Source organism: Jaculus jaculus, chromosome 18, assembly GCF_020740685.1.
Source record: "Jaculus jaculus isolate mJacJac1 chromosome 18, mJacJac1.mat.Y.cur, whole genome shotgun sequence".
Classification (NCBI taxonomy): domain Eukaryota; kingdom Metazoa; phylum Chordata; class Mammalia; order Rodentia; family Dipodidae; genus Jaculus; species Jaculus jaculus.
This window is the reverse complement of record NC_059119.1, coordinates 34,470,376-34,489,169: the sequence shown is the minus strand read 5'-3', so window position 1 is coordinate 34,489,169 and position 18,794 is coordinate 34,470,376. Positions and strand designations below refer to the sequence as shown.

Here is an 18,794-nt window from a genome sequence, read left to right as displayed (position 1 = left end):
AAAGGGGGGGGGAGAGAGAGAGAGAGAGAGAGGGAGGGAGGGAGGGAGGGAGGGAGGGAGGGAGAAAATGGGTCTTCCAGGGCTTCCACCCAAAGCAAATAAACTTTAGATGCATGCACCACCTTGTGCATCTGGCTTACGAGGGTATTGGGGAATTGAACTGAGGTCCTTTGTCTTTGTAGGCAAGTGCCTTAACCACTAAGCCACCACTCCAGCCCGCATTTAGAAGTTTTGATATATGAAAAATAGGCTTTTCAACCTTGGTGCTCTGGACATTTTCGACTGGGCATTAGTTAATAAAGGTTTGTCTTATATGTTGTAGGACTGTTTAATAGCATACCTGTCTTTTACCACAAAATGTCAGTTGCACAACCTCTGTCTGCTTACCCTTAATTGTTCAAACCAAAAATATCTACAGTAATTGCTATATTATGGGATAGAATCAACTCCTTTTGAGAATATAAGGGTATCTTTTCAGCCTTTTATTTATGTATTAAGAGTCATAGCTGGAAAAGCTAATGGCTGTTTGGATAAGTTTTCACTCATATTCTATTCTGCTCCCTCAAAAGGGTATAAGCAGAAGCCCATTAATAAGTATACCAGAATCCTAAGCATCATAATTCACACAACTTTATACAACAGTGTTCTCCTTGGAATGTTTTGTAGGTAGGATTTAGAATGATGTTTTTATATTTGTCTTCTTCACAGGAAGCATTTGGTTGTTGTTGGTGTCTTAAAATCTCTATTCAAAAAGAATTTTTATTTTCTTTGTTTATTTAATCATAGTGTGCAGTCTTGTTCTTGGAGTTACCCTCTAATTGGAGGTATCAAGACTCTGGAATCATTGTAAAATCTAATTTTGGAGGATCATACACATGTACAATGTGCTCATAAATCATGCTTATCTGAAGTATGTTTATTTGTGTATTGTAGATGGGGTGGTAAGTATGTAAAGAGGGCTCTAGTTAATGGCTTTTATAGTTACATTTCATTTTATTATCTTTAAACATAATACAGAATTTTTTTTTCACTGCAAAGTGTTGAAAAAAGTGAAACTGGTCAAATGGAGTATTGATGGCAAGGGACCAATTGTGAATGTTCATCTTGCAACTCCCATAACAGTAGGGGGCAGACAAGTACTTTGTCTTTTTAAATTAATTGTCTTACAGGTAGACTACTATATTTGTATCCAGCTAGTTTGTTTTTCCCTTTTTCATTTGCTTTCAGTGTATTTATCTGAGTCAAGGCTGTATTTTAATAATAGGAACCCATTTTAAACAGTATAATAATACATTTGACTATGTTTAGTTTCTTATATAAGCCTCACAATGGATATTTGATAGAATGGTGTGATTTCCTTCCTTTTCTCACACTTTCTTTCTGTTTATTTCCCCTCCCATTTCTTCTGCTTCTCTGATAGATTAGCCTCTTGTCCTCGCCCCCAGAGGTGGATAACAGTCGAAGTCTCTGAACTGAATTTGAATCTTCTTTTAATTTAAGGCACTCCAGAATTCATGGCCCCTGAGATGTATGAGGAGAAGTATGATGAATCTGTTGATGTTTATGCTTTTGGCATGTGCATGCTTGAGATGGCTACATCTGAATACCCATACTCAGAGTGCCAGAATGCTGCACAGATCTACCGGCGAGTGACCAGCGTAAGTCTTCCCTAACTGTTGGTAAGGTTGGGTCATACCTAACAAGGAATCTCAGGCTATGTAATATCCACCTTTATAAAAGGGGACAGTACAAGGAAGGATAAGGTTGAGAGGGGGAAGCATTGTTGAATTATGTACACTTGCATGTATGCGCAGTGAAATTAAAGATAAAAACTACCAATATGATTGCTTAGCAGTTTAAGACACTTGCCTGGGAAGCCTAACAAAGTAGGTTTGACTCCTCAGAACCCACGTAAGCCAAATACAAAAGGTGGTGCACACATCTGCAGTTTGTTTGCAGTGGCTACAATCCCTAACATGCCCATTCCATCCCCACCCAACATAAATAAAAATAAAAAACTAAAAACTTTAGAACTATCAGTTTATGTTGGACTCTTCTTGCATTCATTTAAACCACTATTATTAAGTATATTATGTTTAAATCAGTCTTTAGTTCCTTGTTAATTCATCTAAGTTTTCATTCTCACCATGTAGCTGAATTTTTGAGTCAGAAGTAATCCTGTTAAGATGATTTGTCAAACTGATTTGTTCCCAGATTGTCCTCTGAATAGCTAACTAAATTCAGTATGTTAGTTCATTAAATTATTAAATTCCCTGATATTTAGGGTATAAATTAATGCCTTGTACATAATTCCAGTTACCTATGATAGTTCATGACTGCTGAAGCTATTGTCTGGAACTGCCCAGTTGAAACCTAAAATGTAGTTGTTACAATGACTGAGCATTTCACTTTGCCAGTATGAACTTCAATATGCTTCTGTAATTATTGCTTTAATTATGTGGCCATATCATACTAGAGAAAATTAACATTAATTTTTGGATCATCTAATGCCCTGAACCAATTCAGATATCTAAAAAACATATTTATTTATTATTTATTTATTTGAGAGAAAAAGAGAGAATGGGCACACCAAAGCCTCTAGCCACTGCAAACAAACTCAGGACGCATGTGCCACCTTGTGCATCTGGCTTAAATAGGTCTTGGGGAATCGAATCTGGGTCTTTGGCTTTGCAGGCAAGCACCTTAACCACTAAGCCATCTCTCCAGCTCAGATATTTATTCATAACATTGTTTCAAAGATACCTATCTATTTACAGACATCTTGTCAATTTTTTTTTTATTTTATTTATTTGAGAGCGACAGACACAGAGAGAAAGACAGATAGAGGGAGAGAGAGAGAATGGGCGCGCCAGGGCTTCCAGCCTCTGCAAACGAACTCCAGACGCGTGCGCCTCCTTGTGCATCTGGCTAACGTGGGACCTGGGGAACCGAGCCTCGAACCGGGGTCCTTAGGCTTCACAGGCAAGCGCTTAACCGCTAAGCCATCTCTCCAGCCCAATCTTGTCAATTTTTAAAATAGGTTCCATCCAGCTCCTCAGAGGGTTATTTTGTTATTGAATCTCTTTAATAGCTTCACTTCCACTTCATTTTTCTTGGTGTCATTGATAAGTTGAAGAAATCAGAGACCTTTTCATTTGGATAATATTGGCTTTTTTTTGTTTGTTTGTTTTGTTTGTTTTTCGAGGTAGGGTCTCAGTGTAGCCCAGGCTGACATGGAATTCACTATGTAGTCTTAGGGTAGCCTTGAACGTGGGAGGCAGAGGTAGAAAGATTGCTGAGTTTGGAGTCAGCCTGGGGCTGCAGAATGAGCTCCAGGTCAGCCTTGGCTAGAGTGAGCCCTTACCTCTGGGGGTGGGGAGACCAGAAGTATGTACATGAATAATAAGGTTTTGAAATCTTTAGAGCAATTGTAGTCACCATAAATTGGCCAGATAGATGAGGCCATTGTCTTGTGTTTGGAAGGGCGAGAAGAGAATCAATCTTTCAGTAGTTTTTCTACTATTCAATCAACTTACAGGCTAGGTGCCCACAAGATTGCTCAGTGGTTAAAGGCACCTGTTTACAAAGCCTGCAGGGTTGGGTTCAAGTCCCCAGTACGATTTGGTCTACAGCAGCAAGATCAGGTGCACTCATTCATACACACACACACACACACACACACACACACACATTCTCTCTCTCTCTCTCTCTCTCTCTCTTTCAAAATATATATATATATATATATATATATATATATATTTTAAATTAAAGTTATGACCTCTGACACATGTTTTTGTGCTGCTATTATGTTGCTTTTTAAGGTGATCTCATTTGTTTATAGACCTTTTTAGAAGCAGTAAGAAGAGATAGTTTGAAATTACATATGTGGGAGGATGAGGTAGATAAGTGGTAAATAGCCAGGATTCAGTGGGATCTGGAGCATGATGTAATAGGCATGAAAAAGGATGTGAGTTTTGTTTGCTTTAGTTGGTTGTTTATATTGTTTTTCTTTTGAGACATGGGTCCACTTTCCATTTCTAGCTTTTGTTGTCTTTTTTTGTCTTTTTTGAGGGAGGGTCTCACTCAGGCTCACCTGGAATTCACTGGAATTCTCAAGGTGGCCTTAAACTCACTGCAATCCTCTTACCTCTGCCTCCCAAGTGCTGGGATTACAGGCGTACATGACCACGCCCAGCACTGGTATTGTCTTAAACAAGGTCACTCAATTTCTTTGTATTTTGTCCTCTGCAAAAGATAAGCCCTTATTTATGAATGGCCTACTTGGTACTAGTGCTAGAAATAGGTTCTGGTTATTTTCTGTAAAATATGAGTCCTCTTCTGAGGTGTAAGCTGAAAGAAAGAAGGCTTTTAAAAAGTCCTAAAAGCTTGAAACATCTGTGAAAGTTTGCATTTCTCAGGAAGCAGTAATTGGGGAACAGCATCAAGCCTCAAATGTTAGTGTAGATACTGTTTATACTCTCTGTGTGTAAAGAAGAGGTAGGTGTGTGTGTGTGTGTGTGTGTGTTTGTGTTTTGTTTTGTTTTGTTTTGTTTTGGTTTTTGGTTTTTCAAGGTAGGCTTTCTCTCTCGAGCTCACGGTGATCCTCCTACCTCTGCCTCCCAAATGCTGGGATTAAAGGTCTGTGCCACCATGCCCTGCGAAAATAATCTTTTTTTAAAGACTTAATTACTTTCTAAAAAAAATATTATTTGCAAGGAGATGGGGGATAGGAGAGAGAGAAAGAACGGGCTCACTGGGGCCTATCCACTGCAATATAATTAAGTTGTAGGCTTTCAGTACCTCCCTCCCCTCTTAAATATTTTATTTATTATTTATTTTATATTATTTATTATTTATTTGAGAGAGAGAGAGAATGGGCACACCAGGGCCTCTAGCCTCCAACTCAGATACATGTGGCACTTGGTGCATCTGGCATATGTGGGTACTGGGGAGCCAACCTGGGTGCTTAGGCTTCACAGGCAAGCACCCTTAACCATTAAGCCATCTCTCCAGCCCCCCCATTTTTATATTAAATTTTTATTTATTTGCATGTGTGTGTGTGTGCACATGCACATCAGGGTCTCTTTCCTCTGCAAACACCAGATGTGCCACTTTTGAGAATTGAACCTGCGTCAGCAGGGGTTTTTGTTTATTATTTTTATCTATTTATTTGAGAGTGACAGAGAGAGAGAGAAAGAGGCAGATAGAGAAAGAGAGAATAGGCGCTCCAGGGCCTCCAGCCATTGCAGACGAACTCCAGATGCGTGTGCCCCCTTGTGCATCTGGCTAACGTGGGTCCTGGGGAATCGAGCCTCGAACCGGAGTCCTTAGGCTTCACAGGCAAGCGCTTAACCGCTAAGCCATCTCTCCAGCCTGTCAGCAGTTTTTGTAAGCAAGTGTCTAACTGCTAAGCCATCTCCCCAACCCCCTAAAGCTATTCTTGTTAAATCTTGGTGGATGTACCTCCTCCTCCCAATTTCCTTTAGCATGTTTTTAAGGTTTGTCTGTGAAGTAACTGTTTACACTTCATTCCTTATTTGAGGCTAGAGAGTGCTTAAGACTGGAACCATCCTGGGCTTGCTAGGCAGGTGATCTACCAGTTACATAGACCCTAGCTGTCCTTTAAAGGTAATATTTCATTGTGCTTTTAATTTTTTTTTCTGTTTGAGAGGAACAGACAGAGAAAGAATGAGGCCAATAGAGAGAGAGAGAGAGAGAGGGATAATGGGCGTACCAGGGCCTCCAGCCACTGCAAACGACTCCAGATGTGTGCTCCCCCTTGTGCATCTGGCTAACGTGGGTCCTGGGGAATTGAGCCTCGAACCGGGGTCCTTAGGTTTCACAAACAAGCGCTTAACCGTTAAGCCATCTCTCCAGTCCTGGTTTTTGGTATTTATCTGGGAGTTCGAATTACTGGGTGATATGGCAGTTTAGTAACTGTACACATAGACATTTGAGGAATTTGTTTTTCATGTTACCACAACATCTTATGTAAACCCATTAAGAGGGTTCAGGTGGCTGGAGGGATGACTCAGCTGTTAAGGCACTTGCCAGCAAATCCAAAGGAGCCAGGTTCAGTTCCCCAGTACCCATGTAAAGCCAGATGCACAAGGTGGCTAGAAGCCTTGGCATTCTCATATTCATTCATTTTCTCTCTCTTTCTCTCTGTCTCTCAAATAAAATATTTTAAAAAGAAAAGGGTTCAGATTATTCTATATCATTGCTAATACTTTTGTTTGAAAACTTTCTTCATGTCATTATTGTGAGGAAGATCAAACTTGGGTCAGCAGGCACAAATTGTAAGCAAGCACCTTTAACTGCTGAGCCCATTGCCCTAGTGGTAGCTTGGGTTTTCATTTGATTCTAGGGAGTTTTAACCATTCTCTTCCAATTTTGTCAGTGATCATTCAAAGGGGTATTCTCTTTCCATGTATTTGTATAGTGTTCGTAGTTTCTCATGAAATTGGTTTCTAATTTTATTCCATTGTGATCTAATAAGATACAAATATGTATGTGGGTTGTTTTTTTTTTTTCCTTGTAGTAGTATCTCGCTCTAGCCCAGGCTGACCTAGAATTGATCCTTAAACTGACCTCCAGTGCTGGAATTAAAGGAGTGCACCACCATACCCAGCCAACCATCTTCTTTTTTTTTTTGTATTTGTTAAGGCTTAATTTAGCCTAGATTATATTCTGTTTTGGAGGAAGTTTAATGGACCACTGAGATATATATAGTCTTATCTGTTGGGTGGAATATTCTGTAGATGATTATTAAGTCCATTGACTTTAATGCTGTTTTGCTCTGATGTTCATCCTTTTATTTATTTATTTTTTTGGAGGAAAGGACTGGAATGATCTATTGATTAGAATGGAGTTTAGAAGTCACCCACCATTATTGCATCTGGACCTTTGTTTTCACTTTAGGACCACTAGTGTTTGTTTTCTTTTGTCTGGTTTTATTTTTTTCTCTCTCTCTTTAGCTCAGGCTGACCTAGAACTGTAACTCACTGTTTAACCCAGGGTGGCTTCTAATTTATGACAATCCTCCTACCTCGGTCTCGAAAGTATTGGGATTAAAGGTGTAATGCACCACACTCAGCTGTTGTTTGTTTTGTAAAATTGCATATACATACACATTTCCAATTAATTTATCTTTGTTTTTTATATTTATTTACTTGGAGGTGAGGAGAGAGAGAATGAGAATTAATGGGCACACCTGGGCCTATAAAGGAACTCCAGACACATGCACGAATATCACTGTATCATCTTGATTGATTCCTCCCTCTATGAATGTATAATGACCCTCTTTATCCCTACTGGATTTGCTTGAAGTCTGGTTTGTCAAATATGAGTGTACTTACTCCTGTTTGTTCTCAGATTCAGTTTGAGAATATTTTCCCCCATCCCTTTGCTTCTAATCTGTGTCTTTTTGCCAGTGTAATGAATTTTTTCAAACAGAACAGTTAGTTGGATCTTGTTTTTTGTTTTGGGTGGGGGTCTTGGGGTTTTTTTTGTTGTTGTTGTTCTTGTTGTTTTGTTTTGTTTTGAAGGTATGGTCTCACTCTAGCCCATGCTAACTTGGAGCTTGCTCTGTAGTTCCAGGTTGGCCTTGAACTCACAGTGGTCCTCCCACTTCAGCCTTGTTGAGTGTGTTAGAATTAAAGACATGTCTGTCTTTTGAATGGAGTATTTGCATTTGCATTTAGGGCTATGAATTAAATGTGTGTGCTAATTTTTCCCTCCATCTTAGATCTTTGTTGGTTTTTTTAAATCAGTTTTTTTTGTTGTTCATTTTTATTTATTTATTTGAGAGCGACAGAGAGAGAAAGAGGCAGAGAGGGAGAGAAAGAGAGAATGGGCGCGCCAGGGCTTCCAGCCTCTGCAAACGAACTCCAGACGCGTGCGCCCCCTTGTGCATCTGGCTAATGTGGGACCTGGGGAACCGAGCCTCGAACCGGGGTCCTTAGGCTTCACAGGCAAGTGCTTAACCGCTAAGCCATCTCTCCAGCCCTTAATCAGTTTTTTTCCCTAATTCTCATGTGTTTATTTTTTTAGTAAGATTTTCTATTTTTTTACTATGCTGTCATACCTGTGTAGTATTTTTCAAATATCTTCTGGAGTGCTGGCTTTAGTGATTATGCATTGCTTTAGTTTATTCTTGTCATAAAAGGTCATTATTTGTCCTTCAATTGTTTCCTTTTTTTGGTGGTTAGTGGTGGTTCTGATTTTAATGCTAACTTTGGTGGATATAGAAATCTTGGTTAGCAGTTATTTACTTATATGGCTCTAAGCACATCAGTCCATGTTCCCCTGGCCTTTGTGGTTTCTATTGAGCAGTCTGCTGCTATTTTGGTATGTTTGCCTTTGTAAGTAACGTGTACTTCTTATGAAGTAGAAACTCTCGTCATCTAAACTATAATATGACATAGGAAAGTCACACACACATTAGGAGTGATTTATGTTATAACCACGTTGAATAGGCTTACCATAATTTTTAGTTTGTATTGTAGTTCCCTATTCATCACCATAGATGCATAACTTTGATCTTTTAATCTTGTCCCAAAGGTCTGGAATGTTGTGGTCTTAGGTTTTTGTTTCTCTAGCCTCCTCCTTCTCCCATCCCTGCCCTCCCTCCCTCCCTCTTCTGTTTTTCCTTTTCTCTCTAATATTTCTTCAACCTTGCCTATTTTATCCACATAGTTTATTCTATTTCTGATGCTTTCCATTGAGTTTTTAAAATTTATTTTTTTTTATTTATTTTTTGGTTTTTTGAGATAGGGTCTCACTCTAGCTCAGGCTGGCCTGGAATTCACTATGTAGTCTCAGGGTGGCCTCGAACTTGTGGTGATCCTCCTACCTCTCCCTCCCAAGTGCTGGGATTAAAGACGTGCACCACCATGCCCCGCTCTATTTTTATTTATTAGAGAGAGAGAGATAATGAGAATGGGTGCTCCAGGGCTTCCAGCCACTGCAAAAGAATTCCAGATGCCTGCACCTCCATGTATATCTGGCTTATGTGGGACCTGGAGAATTGAGCCTGGATCCTTAGACTTCTCAGGCATGCGCCTTAACTACTAAGCCATCTTGCCAGCTCCTCATTGAGTTTTTTATTTCAGTTAGTGACCTTTTCATTTCCATAATGTCTAATTGTACTTTTTTCTTCCAGAAGGTCTTTTTAATTTATTTATGGGGTTTTTGGGGTGTGTGTGTGTGTGTGTGCGTGCGCGCGCACAAAGCCATAGCATATATGTGAGATCAGGATGACTTTCAGATGTTGATCCTTGGCTTCCAACTCTTTTGAGACAGGGTCTCTTGTTCACTGCTCCATTTGCTAGGCTAGCTTGGACCATGAGCATCCAGGAAACTCTCTTGTCTCCCCCTTCCATCTTGCCTTAGGCATGCTGAGAGTACAGAAACCTGCCACTGCTTGTAATTTTATATGGGGTCCTGGTATCCAAATGCTTATCCTACAAGCACATTATGCACTAAGCCATTTCCACAAGCAAGGTGCAGAAAAAGACAGTGACTGAAGTGTGGTGGTGCATGCCTTTAATCCCAGCACTTGTGAGGCAGAGGTAGGAGGATCTCCACAAGTTCAAGGCCACTCTGAGACTACATAGTGAATTTTAGGTCAGCCTGAGCTAGAGTAAGATCTTGAAAAACAAAACAAAGACAGTGACTATATTGTCAGTGAACACAGAAAAGGAAGTAACAAAGTAGTGAAAATAAACCATAAAGTTAAAAGTTAGTAAGGTAAAATTAATAAAGAATGAAAAAAACAAGACTGAGGAAGAGTTTTCTTTTTTTCTCTCAATTTTTTTTAACGTTTTCCATGATCGTAAAAAATATCCCATGGTAATACCCTTCCTCCCTCCAAGAGTTTTCTTTTCTTTTTTTTAATTTTTATTAGCATTTTCCATGATTATAAAAAAAATCCCATGTTAATTCCCTCCCTCCCCCCCCACACTTTCTCCTTTGAAATAAGAGTTTTCTTTTTAAAAGAAAGAAAGAAATAAACCAAGGGGCTGGAGAGATGGCTCAGTGGTTAAGGTGCTTGCCTTTAGATCCTGTGGATACTGTACAGTTCCTCAGTACCTCCGTAAAGCCAGGTGCACAAGGTTAGTGTATGTACCCGGAGTTTGTTTGCAGTGGCTATAGGCCCTGCCATGCCCATTCTCTCTATCTCTCACTCTAATAAACAAATTTTTTTTAATGTAAAAAAAAAAAAACCTTGTTTTGGTTTTTACTGCTGGTTGGGATCTAAATGTGCTGTGTTGGATAGGCAGAGTGTTCATTTTGTAGTCTCAGGGTGGCTTTGAACTCATGGTGATCCTTCTACCTCTGCCTCCCTGAGTGCTGGGATTAAAGGCATGTACCACTAAGCCTTGCACCTCCCCCTTCCCCCTTTTTGAGGTAGGGTCTCACTCTAGCCCAGGCTGATCTAGAATTCACTATGCAGTCTCAGGGTGGCCTCAAACTCACAGCAGTCCTCCTACTTCTGCTTCCCAAGTACTGGCTTATTCTTTTTTTTCAAGGCTGGGTCTCACTTTTGCCTCGGGTAGCCTGGAACTCCCTCTGTAACTCAAGATGACATTGAACTCATGGCAATTCCTACCTTGGTTTTCTAAGTACTGGGATGAAAGGTATGAGCCAGCAAACCTGGCTCAAACAAACAAAACTTACTCTTTTGCATATTTTTATTATTTGTCTTTGTATGTGTGTGGTTGGGGGGGGTGCGTGTATGTGCCACAGCAAATGCTTGGAGTATAGAGTACAACCTTGTGATGTTTCTCCTCTCCTTCCCTCCTCCTTTTGAGACAGGATCTCTTGGTGCTGGTGCTGCTTGCGAGCTTTTGTATTCTCCTGGCTCTGCCTTCCATAAGGGTGTCACTTTGTATCTGGTTTTAGGTGAATGTTGAGGAAGATCAAACTTGGGTCAGCAGGCACAAATTGTAAGCAAGCACCTTTAACTGCTGAGCCCATTGCCCTAACACCTCCAAAAAAAATTTTTTTTTTTAGGGCTAGAGAGATGACTTAGTTGCTAAGGCGCTTGCATGTGAAGTCAAAGGATCCAAGTTCAGTTCCCTAGTACCCATGCAAGCCAGATGCATAAGAGGACACATGCATCTGGAGTTCATTTGCAGTGGCTGGAGGCCCTGAGATGCCCGTTCTCTCTCTCCCTCTTTCTCTGTCAAATAAATAAATAAATAAAATATTTTTTAAAAAAATAAGGAGGTTAGAGAGATGGCTCAGTGGATAAAGTAAAAAGCTAGAAACTGTGGTGTGCCTCTGTAATCCCAGCATGCTTATGGCAGAGTGGGAGGTAGAGACAGGGGAATTTCCAAGAAACTTTGAGGACCAACCACCCTGGCAGACCAAACTGTGAACAAGAGACCCTGCATTAAACAAGATGGAAGGTAAGGAGCAACAACTCTTTAATGGTACCCATGCTCATATGTGAACACACATAATAATAATCAGAATATTTTATATATATATATATAAAAAATATACTTCATATATAATATATAGTTAATGCTGTATAATATTTTAATATAATAATAATGAATAATTATTATGATATAAGATATAATATATATTAAGATAAATATAATAAGATATAATACTATTTTAAGAAGCCAGGCAGTGGTGGCGTATACCTACCACTCGGGAGGCAGAGGTAGGAAGATCGCTTGGAGTGATAGGCCACCCTGAGACTACATAGTGAATTCCAGGTCATGGTGGGCTAGAGCAAGACCTTACCTCGAAAAACCAAAAAAAAGCCAAAAATCGGGCTGGAGAGATGGCTTAGCGGTTAAGCGCTTGCCTGTGAAGCCTAAGGACCCCAGTTCGAGGCTTGGTTCCTCAGGTCCCATGTTAGCCAGATGCACAAGGGGGCGCACGCGTCTGGAGTTCGTTTGCAGAGACTGGAAGCCCTGGCGCGCCCATTCTCTCTCTCTCCCTCTATCTGTCTTTCTCTCTGTGTCTGTCGCTCTCAAATAAATTTTTTTTTAAAAAGCCAAAAATAATAATAATACCTACTTGCTCCTCCTGGTTTGTAGACTAAGTGGTGTGGCACAACATCCAAGATGGGAGGTTTTCCCCAGCTGTATTAGAGTCAACAGAGTGCTGAATTCTGTCTGCAAGGTAGGGGAAGAACAGAATGGGACCAGGACTGAAGGAACCAGACACTGCCTATCCACATAGCACATTTAGATCCCAACCAGCAGTAAAGTACCCTGCAGGAGGGCAGTGGCTACGAAAATAAAAAGACATCCACTGCACCTGGTCTTAGAGCACTCAGTTTTACCTAACAACAAGGCCCAATAATCTATCACTCTCTAGCTCAGTGCTCTCTCAATCTCAATAGTAATGCCACATATATTAGGCTCACCTGTTGCCTACCGCACTGGTATTCAAAAAACAAACAAACAAACAAAAAATGGCTATGGCTGGAGAGATGGCTTAATGGTTAAGGCGTTTGCCTGTAAAGCCAAAGGTCCTAGGTTTGACATCTCAGAAACCACATATGTCAGATGCACATGGTGGCACATGCATCTGGAGTTCCTTTGTAGTGGCTGGATACCCTGACGTGCCCATTCTCTTTGCCTCTTCTCTATCAAATAAAAATAATTTTTTTATTGACAACTTCCATAATTATAGTCAATAAACCATGGTAATCCCCTCTCCCCCACATACACACTTTCCCCTATGCAACTTCACTCTTTTTTTTTTAATTCCAGCCCTATAAAAGTTTTTTTCTATTTTTATTTTTATTAGCATTTTCCATGATTATAAAAAAAATCCCATGGTAATTCCTCCCCCCCCCACATTCCTCTTTGAAATTCCATTCTCCATCATATTACCTCCGCATCACAATCATTGTACTTACGTATATACAATATCAACCTATTAAGTACCCTCCTCCCTTCCTTTCTCTTCCCTTTATGTCTCCTTTTTAACTTACTGGCCTCTGCTACTAAGAATTTTCCTTCTCACGCAGAAGCCCAATCATCTGTAGCTAGGACCCACATATGAGAGAGAACATGTGGCACTTGGCTTTCTGGGCCTGGGTTACCTCACTTAGTATAATCCTTTCCAGGTCCATCCATTTTTCTGCAAGTTTAATGACTTCATTTTTCTTTACCGCTGAGTAGAACTCCATTGTATAAATGTGCCACATCTTCATTATACAGTTGAGGGACATCTAGGCTGGTTCCATTTCCCAGCTATTATAAATTGAGCAGCAATAAACATGGTCGAGCATGTACTTCTAAGGAAATGAGATGAGTCCTTAGGATATATGCCTAGGAGTGCTATAACTGGGTCATATGGTAGATCAATCTTTAGCTGTTTTAGGAACCTCCACACTGATTTCCAAATGGCTAGACCAGATTGCATTTCCACCAGCAGTGTAGAAGGGTTCCTGTTTTTCCACATCCCTGCCAACGTTTATGATCATTTGTTTTCATGATGGTGGCCAATCTGACAGAAGTGAGATGGAATCTCAATGTAGTTTTAATCTTCATTTCCCTGATGGCTAGTGACGTAGAACATTTTTTTAGATGCTTATATGCCATTCGTGCTTCTTCCTTTGAGAATGCTCTATTTAGCTCCATAGCCCATTTTTTGATTGGCTTGTTTGATTCCTTATTATTTAACTTTTTGAGTTCTTTGTATATCCTAAATATTAATCCTCTATCAGATATATAGCTGGCAAAGATTTTTTCCCATTCTGTAAGTTGCCTCTTTGCTTTTTTCACTGTGTCCTTTGCAGAGCAAAATCTTTGTAATTTTATGAGGTCCCAGTGATTAATCTGTGGTTTTATTGCCTGAGTAATTGGGGTTGTATTCAGAAAGTCTTTGCCAAGACCAATATGTTGAAGGGTTTCCCCTACTTTTTCCTCTAGCAGTTTCAGAGTTTCCGGTCTGATGTTAAGGTCTTTAATCCATTTGGACTTAATTCTTGTGCATGGCAAGAGAGAACAATCTATTTTCATCCTTCTGCAGTTATATATCCAGTTTTCAAAACACCATTTGCTGAAGCGGCTGTCTCTTCTCCAATGAGTATTTTTGGCATTTTTATTGAATATCAGGTGGCTATAGCTACTTGGACTTACATCTGGGTCCTCTATTCTGTTCCACTGATCTACATGTCTGTTTTTGTGCCAGTACCATGCTGTTTTTGTTACGATGGCTCTGTAGTATAGGTTAAAATCACGTATGGTGATACCACCAGCCTTATTTTTGTTGCTCAGTATTATTTTAGATATTCAAGGTTTTTTGTTATTCCACATGAATTTTTGGATTGTTTTTTCTATTTTCATGAAGAATGCTTTTGGAATTTTGATAGGGATTGCATTAAATGTGTAGATTGCTTTTGGTAAGATTGCCATTTTCACAATATTGATTCTTCCAATCCAGGAACAGGGGATGTTTCTCCACTTTCTAGTGTCTTATGCAATTTCTCACTTGAGTGTTTTAAAGTTCTCATTGTAGAGATTCTTTACTTCCTTGGTTAGGTTTATTCCAAGGTATTTTATTTTTTTTGATGCAATTGTGAATGGGAGTGATTCTCTGATTTCATCCTCTGTGTGTTTGTTGTTAGCATATATGAAGGCTACTGATTTCTGTGTATTTATTTTGTATCCTGCTACATGGCTATGGGTGTTTATCAGCTCTAACAGTTTGCTAGTAGAGTTTTTAGGGTCCTTTATGTATAGAATCATGTCATCTGCAAATAATGATAACTTGATCTCTTCCTTTCCAATTTGTATCCTTTTTATGTGTGTCTCTTGCCTTATTGCTATGGCTAAGACTTCCAGCACTATATTAAATAAAAGTGGGGACAGTGGACACCCTTGTCTTGTTCCTGATTTTAGTGGAAAAGCTTCCAGTTTTTCCCCAGTTAGTAATATGTTGGCTGTAGGCTTGTCATAAATAGCCTTTATTATATTGAGATATGTTCCTTCTATTCCCAGTCTCTGTAGGACTTATCATGAAGGGATGTTGGATTTTGTCAAATGCTTTCTCTGTGTCCACTGAGATGATCATGTGATTTTTGTCCTTCAACCTATTTATATATTGTGTTACATTTACAGATTTGCATATGTTGAACCATCCCTGCATCTCTGGGATAAAGCCTACTTGGTCAGGGTGAATGATCTTTTTGATATACTCTTGTATTCTGTTGGCCAATATTTTGTTGAGAATTTTTGCATCTATGTTCATGAGGGAGATTGGTCTGTAATTTTCTTTTTTTGTTCTATCTTTGCCTGGTTTTGGTATCAGGGTGATGCTGGCCTCATAGAAGGAGTTTGGTAGAATTCCTTCTTTTTCTATTTCCTGGAAAAGCTTAAGAAGCAATGGTGTTAGCTCTTCCTTAAAGATCTGGTAAAATTCAGCAGTGAATCCATCTGGGCCTGGGCTTTTTTTAGTTGGGAGATTATTGATAACTGTTCGGGTCTCCATGTTTGTTATAGGTCTATTTAAGTGATTAATCTCATTTTGATTTAATTTAGGTAGGTCATATAGATCAAGGAAATCATCCATTTCTTTCAGATTTTCATACTTTGTGGAGTATATGCTTTTATGGTATGTCCCTATGATTTTTTTGAATTTCTCTGGAATCTGTTGTGATGTTACCTTGTTCATCTCTGATTTTATTATTTGTGTCTCTTCTCTCTTTCTTTTGGTCAGATTTGCTAAGGGTTTATCAATCTTGTTTATCTTTTCAAAGAACCAACTCTGTGTCATTAATTCTTTGGATTGTTTTTTTTTTGTTGTTGTTGTTTCTATTTCATTAATTTCTGCCCTAATCTTTATTATTTCTTCCTGCCTACTAATTTTTGGTTTGCCTTGTTCTTCTTTTTCCAAGGCTTTAAGGTGAAGCATGAGGTCGTTTACTTGTGACCTTTCTAATTTCTTAATATAGGCACTTAAGGCTATAAATTTACCTCTTAGAACTGCCTTCATTGTGTCCCAGAGATTTTGATTTGTTGTGTTTTCATCATTTGACTCTATAAATTTTTTGATTTCCTTCTTGATTTCTTCATTGACCCATTCATCATTTAGTAGTGTATTGTTTAGTTTCCATGATTTTGTGTATGCTCTATAGCCTTTCTTGCTACTGATTTGTAGTTTAATTCCATTGTGGTCAGATAGAATGAAAGGAATTATTTCAGTCTATTTTAGAGAATGTTCCATGTGCTGCTGAAAAGAATGTATATTCTGCAGCCTTTGGATGAAATGTCCTGTATATATCTGTTAGGTCCATTCCTTCTATGACCTCATTTAGTCCAGATGCCTCTCTGTGTATTTTTTCCCAGGATGACCTGTCAATTGATGAGAGTGGGGTGTTAAAGTCACCCACTACCACTGTGTTTGGTGTTATCTGTGACCTTAGTTCTAATAGTGTTTGATGAATTTGGGAGCCCCCATGTTAGGTGCATATATGTTTAGGATTGTAATGTCCTCCTGTTGGAGTGTGCCCTTAATCAATATAAAGTGACCTTCCTTATTTTTCTTGTCTAACGTTGGACTAAAGTCTACCTTGTCAGATATTAGGATAGCAACCCCTGCTTGTTTTCTAGGCCCATTTGCTTGAAACACCATCTTCCAACCTTTCACCCTAAGATAATGTCTATCCTTTGTAGAAAGGTGAGTATCTTGGAGACAACAAATTGTAGGATCCTGCTTTTTAACCCAGTCTGCAAACCTATGTCATTTCGTTGGGGCATTGAGGCCATTGATATTAAGAGATATTATTGAAAGGTGTGTATTTATGTTTGCTTTTTTTTTTTTTTGTGGTTCCGGTTCTATCTGTTCTCTCTTGTGTTAACTATTATTTGAGTATTGCTTGTTTTTTCTAGGTTCCTTATATGTGTGCTTTTCCTTTTCTTCAGCATGGAGGATTCTATCAAGTATTTACTGTAGAGCTAGTTTTGTCTTCAAATACTCCTTTAACCTGCTTTTGTCATGGAATGTCTTTATTTCTCCATCTATTTGGATGGATAACTTTGCAGGATAAAGTAACCCTGGTTGACAGTTGTTATCTTTCAGAACTTGGAATATATCACTCCAAGCCCTTCTGGCTTTAAAAGTTTGTGTTGAATAATCTGCTGTAATCCTGATGGGCTTGCTTTTGTAGGTAACTTGATTTTTCTCTCTAACTGCTTTCAATATTTTTTCTTTGGTTTGTGTGTTTGGAAGTTTGATTATAATATGGCGAGGAGAGGTTCTTTCCGGGTTTTGTCTGGCTGGGGTTCTAAAGGCTTCCTGTATCTGCATTGGCACCTCTTTCCCAATTTGGGGGAAATTTTCTTCTATGATTTTGTTGAAGACGCCTACTATGCCTTTGGAGTGGAATTCTTCTCCTTCTACTATGCCCTGAATTCTTATATTTGATCTTTTCATAGTCCCGAATATCTTGAAATTCCCACTCATACTTTTCTATAAGTTTGTCTTTCTGTTTGTTGGACTGTATTAGATCTGCCACCTGGTCTTCTAGCTTAGATATTCTGTCCTCTCCTTCATCCATTCTACTGGTGAGATTTTCTACAGAGTTTTTTATTTCATTAACTGTGTTCTTCATTGCTAGTAATTCTGAGTGGTTTTTCTTTATTATTTCTATTTCCTTATTTATGTCTTGTATTGCCTTCTTTATTTCATGAAATTGGTGTCCTGCATCTTCTTTGTTTCCTTTGATTTCCTCTTTAAGTTCCTCTTTGACTCCTTTGATTTGTTCTCTGACTTCTTTGAACATATTTACAATCATTCTTTTGAAATCTTTCTCAGGCATTTCCTCTAACTCTTTCTCACTGGAGGACATTTCTGATGCATTAATACTTTTAGGTAGATTTATATCGTCTTGCTTTTTAGTGTTTAGTGTGTTATAATGTATATGTTTTTGCATCTTGGATTAAGTTAATGCTTGGATTTTCTAGCTAACTGGGTATTCTTAGCTGTATCAATTGATTTGATGTTATATATTTTCAGGGTAGGAGCTTAAGGTGTTAGGTGTGGCTCTTAAGACTCTCAGAGTATCTACAAAGGTGTTCCTAGGGGTTGAGTTTCCCTGCTATGGGAGTATTCAAGTAGGCTGAGTGGTATAAAATACAGGTAGATTCTAAAAGTCAACTAAACACTGTACCCATTCAATCAAACAACCAGATCCTCTATCAACATAGAGGTTAAGATTTCTGGTCTGTTGAGGGATCCAAGTCAGCTTGTGACCAAATGAGACACTTCCCTGGTGCAATCCCAGTTACCATGGATGATTTTGGTCTCAGTCAAGTTGCTGCCTGCGTCGTCAGGCTGCTGTTCTGATTTCTGGAGCTGGGCACTGGCTTTTCCTGCGGGGCAAACTGGGCCTGGCAACTATGGCCCTGCAGATCAGCAACCCCGCTGCTGGAAAAAGCTGCCTCTGCTGGGTCTGTCAGCAGCTGAAGCTGCTACTGCTGAAGCTGTTGCTGCTGGGTCCACTGCCACTGCTGCCTCTGAAGCTGCTGCTGTTGGGTGTGCCCCTGATGCCGCTCCTGGGTCTGCTGCTGCTGGGGCAGCTGTTACTGGTGCCGGAACCACCTCTGCTCTGTTCGCTGGAGCTGGGCGCAGGTGGTGGGGTAGGGGAGGGAGCCGCAGCTGCTCTGGTTCTCTCGCTGTTCCATGTGTGCTTCTACCTCGTGGTCTGCTCCTCCATTGCTCACTGCCGCTCTCCCTTCAAGTTTCCTGAGTTGCGGAGAGCGCCGGTGTATCCCTACACCTGGCTTTTCCTGGGGCTGGAGCCAAGTCTGGCAGCT

At 39.6% G+C, this 18,794-nt stretch overlaps 1 protein-coding gene across 13 annotated transcripts in view; it reads left to right on the top strand.

Annotated features, from left to right (window-relative positions):
• The window catches only part of Wnk1 (WNK lysine deficient protein kinase 1), a 156,155-nt gene that overhangs the window by 55,739 nt on the left and 81,622 nt on the right, over positions 1–18,794 (top strand). For all 13 annotated transcript variants that reach the window (XM_004669145.2, XM_045137326.1, XM_045137328.1 and 10 more), the window contains exon 4: positions 1,501–1,658. In XM_004669145.2, the coding sequence (XP_004669202.1) occupies positions 1,501–1,658 (158 nt within the window). The remainder of the gene's footprint in view (positions 1–1,500; positions 1,659–18,794) is intronic.